We start from the raw sequence: 3,933 nt of genomic DNA on the forward strand, positions 1-3,933 counted from the left end.
GGCACCCGTCGCGTCTCATCGATTTGGGTCGTGACAATCGTGGTAATACAAGTAGGCCTCCCCTCCCTATAAAGAGGAATCAAAGATTAAGAAGTAAGTGTTAGAAATTTTTTTGAAAGACTAGAAGAAGATAAAAGTTATGTAAGATGTCAACTTTGTTAGGAAGTTTATAAACATGAGACTGGTAAGGGAGGGGGAACGGGTCAACTTCGTAGGCACATGGTAGAGCACCACCCTATTGCATGGGGAGGAAGATGGGCAACAAAAACTTAACCCGGGTACTGGCAGTTTAATGGGTAAATACGAATTAAGAAAGATTGGGAAGATCAGAACGGCGAAATCAAGGGCGAGAAGCGGTAGAAGAAGCGGAGGACCAAGAAATTGGAGATATAATGGTTTATGGTTCCAATTCTAGCAATGCCGGAAATCAAGAACCTCATGTTGAAATGGATGAACTTACAAAAATGATGCAAAGCATGTGATGTACTCTTTCTTATTTTTTATAATTGTTGTAGACTTTTAATTTGCGAGTTCAGAAATCAAAAAATCAAAATAGAACTTGCAAATTAATTTGAAGTATTATTTATTATTCAATGAAAAATATAAAATAAAAGTGTTCGGAGTTTGGTCCTTATATATTGCCTATTGGTATTATTAAATAATTTAGTGTAGCCACTTACTTTCAAATTTCAATTTTAAAATTTTAAAATTCAAATTTCAAATTTAAAACTTTAAACTTCAAAGTTTAAAGTTTAATTCTAAACCTTAAAAGTTTGAAAAAATTTAAGTATCAATAACATTGAATAAGTAAAACAAAATATACTTTAAAAAAAAAATAGCCCGGCCCGGTCCGGACTCGTTAAGCCCGAACCCAGACGGGCCCAAAAAAACTCGAAAAGCCCCAACCCGCTAATAGCCCGTAAACCCAACCCACTAACCAGCCTGGAACAATAACCGTGCGGGCTGCTTTTTTCCGTGTCCAGCCCGGAACATCCCGCCCCTTAAACACCTATAATTACAACTGTACGTGTATTTTCAAAGGTATATATTAACATATTATTTTTAATATTTATTAGTAGTTAAGTAGTGGACCTGCAATGATATTCAACATTGACCCCAAATGGTCACGCGACAGAGAAAAACGTGTTGTCTTAATATAACATTTTGGTCAAGATGGACTAGTAGACGACAATTTCAACATCATATGTTTGAACACATTTAGTAGATATATATATATATATATATATATATATATATATATATATATATATATATATAGGGGCGGCCCTGTTGGGATAAAAAATAAATATCCCGCCCAGGAATAATATCCACGATAAATAACAATAACAAAAGAGAGTAACAACGACACCAAATATTTTAACGGGATAAAATACAATACCCCAGCGGAGCAATATTACCACTATAATATTACAACTTAGTAGTGTCAAGAGACTACTACAACTTCGAAAGAAATAACACTCTTTATTTTAAACACCTCACTACAATATTACTCCCACTCACTATTTATATCACAGACTACAATCTGTGAATTACTCTCTGTACGCTCTATTGCGCTCTCTCTAATTTTTGGTGTGTTTTAAACTGAAACGAAACACTTCCTTTTATAGGCAAAGTTGCCGTCCAAATTAACCAATCAAATGGATTCGTTGCAATTTGCAGATTTGCAAATTGCCGTCCATATCAACTTGTTGCCACTTTTGTTTTGCTTTTTTGGTTGCAGCTTGTTGCCAGCTTTCTCTTTTTCTTTATTTTTTTTTATTTATTTAAATGGGTTCTACAAATCTCTCCCTTAATTTTGATTTTTCTTCTTCATTCCAAGTATTGATCTCAATCTCTGAAAGTCTTCAAACTTGAGAGGCTTTGTAAAGATATTTGCAACTTGATCACGAGACTTCACATATTTGAGCTTGACTTCCTTCTTGGCAATGCATTCTCTGATAAAGTGATACCTTGTATCTATATGCTTGCTTCGATCATGATACACTGGATTCTTCGCGAGTGCTTGTGCGGATTTGTTGTCAATACAAATCTCTGTAGCTTCAATTTGTGGCAAATTGAGCTCCTTCAATAATCATCTCAGCCATATAGCATGACACGTACAAGATGTTGCTGCTACATATTCAGCTTCACAAGCCGAGAGAGTAACTATGGACTGTTTCTTTGAACTCCAAGAAATAACATAATCACCCAAGAAAAACACAAAACCAGTTGTACTTTTTCTATCATCAATATCTCCCGCATATTCACTATCACAAAATCCCATAAGGTTGAAATCACTAGAAGAAGAATAAAATAACCCAAAGTTAATAGTACCTTTTAGGTAACGAAGAATTCTTCTAGTGACTTTCAAATGAGTGGAGGTAGGAGCTTCCATGAAGCGGCTTACTACTCCAACTGCAAAGAGTATATCTGGCCTGGTACAACTCAAGTACCTCAAACTTCCCACAAGACTTTTGAAAAATGTGGGGTCCACCTTTTCTCCTTCATCAAACTTGGACAATTTTGTCCCACTCTCCATCGGTTTGTTCACGGGGTTGCATTCGAGCATGTTGAACTTCTTCAATATCTCTTTTGTATAGCTCTCTTGAGAGATAAAAATTCCATCCTCCATCTGCTTCACTTCTAGGCCCAGGTAGTATGACATGAGCCCTATATCTGTCATCTCAAACTCACAGGACATATCTTTCTTAAAAGCTTCAAACAAACTTGAGTTATTGCCCGTGAAAATAAGATCATCAACATAAAGACAAACAAGTAAGATATCTCCATTAGTATGAACTTTAAGGTAAAGAGCATATTCATGGAGACAACGAGCACACCTATTGTCTTGAAAATATTTGTCGATGCAACTATTCCATGCTCGTGGGGCTTGCTTTAATCCATATAAAGCTTTCTTCAACCGCAACATTTTATCTTCATGGTTTTTGACCACGAAGCCCAATGGTTGTTTAACATAGACTTCTTCTTCAAGATAGCCATTTAAGAAGGCTGACTTGACATCTAGTTGATGGATCTTCCACTTCATTTGCGCCGCCAAATAGATCAGCAAACGAATCGTCTCCATGCGGGCAATAGGTGCATAGACTTCTTCATAGTCAATGCCTTGCCTTTGCTTATAGCCTTTAGCCACAAGTCGTGCCTTGTATTTCTCCACATCTCCAACAACATTCTTCTTTATTTTGTATACCCATTTCACTCCAATTGCTCGATGACCCTTGGGAAGAGTTGTTAACTCCCAAGTTTTGTTCTTCTCTATTGATTCAATCTCCTCCTCCATGGCTTGTGTCACGACCCGGATTTCCCACCCTCGGGAGTCGTGATGGCGCCTACTAATGAGAGCTAGGCAAGCCAAATTTAATTACTGTTTTCATCAATAACATAATTCCTTTTAACCATTATCGGCAATAATACAAAGCAATGAAATTAATTTATAAGCGGAAGTCTCAATATTATAGAAAACTGAATAAATATGCGGAAAAATCTCAACAAAAGCCTCTACCCAAGACCGGTGTCACAGTTTCACAGACGGTCTAAGGAATACTACACATAAAGGTCTGAAAGAAATAACTCGACACTGTCTCCAGGAATACATGAAAGAAACAGGAATATAGACGAAAGGAGACGCCAGTGCTTATGAACGCCTGCGAGGCTACCTCGGGTCTCGCTGGGCTGAAAGCCTACTCCCACACTACTGTTGTCGCTGCCCGAAGCCTGGATCTGTGCAAAATAGCACAGAGTGTAGTATCAGCACAACTGACCCTATGTGCTAGTAAGTGCCTAGCCTAACCTCGGCGAAGTAGTGACGAGGCTAGGACCAGACCACCAAATAAACCTGAGCAGATATATATACAAGTACAACGGAGACGTAACAAGAAAATAACATTTTAAGATGGGGAAGGGAGCATGCTTCAG

General features: G+C 37.6%; 1 protein-coding gene across 1 annotated transcript; it reads right to left on the reverse strand.

Annotated features, from left to right (window-relative positions):
* LOC109227589 (uncharacterized mitochondrial protein AtMg00810-like) lies at nucleotides 1,811–3,085 on the reverse strand. Its single transcript, XM_019392789.1, has 2 exons — nucleotides 2,138–3,085; nucleotides 1,811–2,083 (listed from the first exon to the last, which is right to left on the reverse strand). Exons 1-2 carry the CDS (start codon nucleotides 3,083–3,085, stop codon nucleotides 1,811–1,813), a joined length of 1,221 nt encoding a protein of 406 aa, XP_019248334.1.

The sequence above is a fragment of the Nicotiana attenuata genome, chromosome 6, assembly GCF_001879085.1.
Source record: "Nicotiana attenuata strain UT chromosome 6, NIATTr2, whole genome shotgun sequence".
Lineage (NCBI taxonomy): Eukaryota > Viridiplantae > Streptophyta > Magnoliopsida > Solanales > Solanaceae > Nicotiana > Nicotiana attenuata.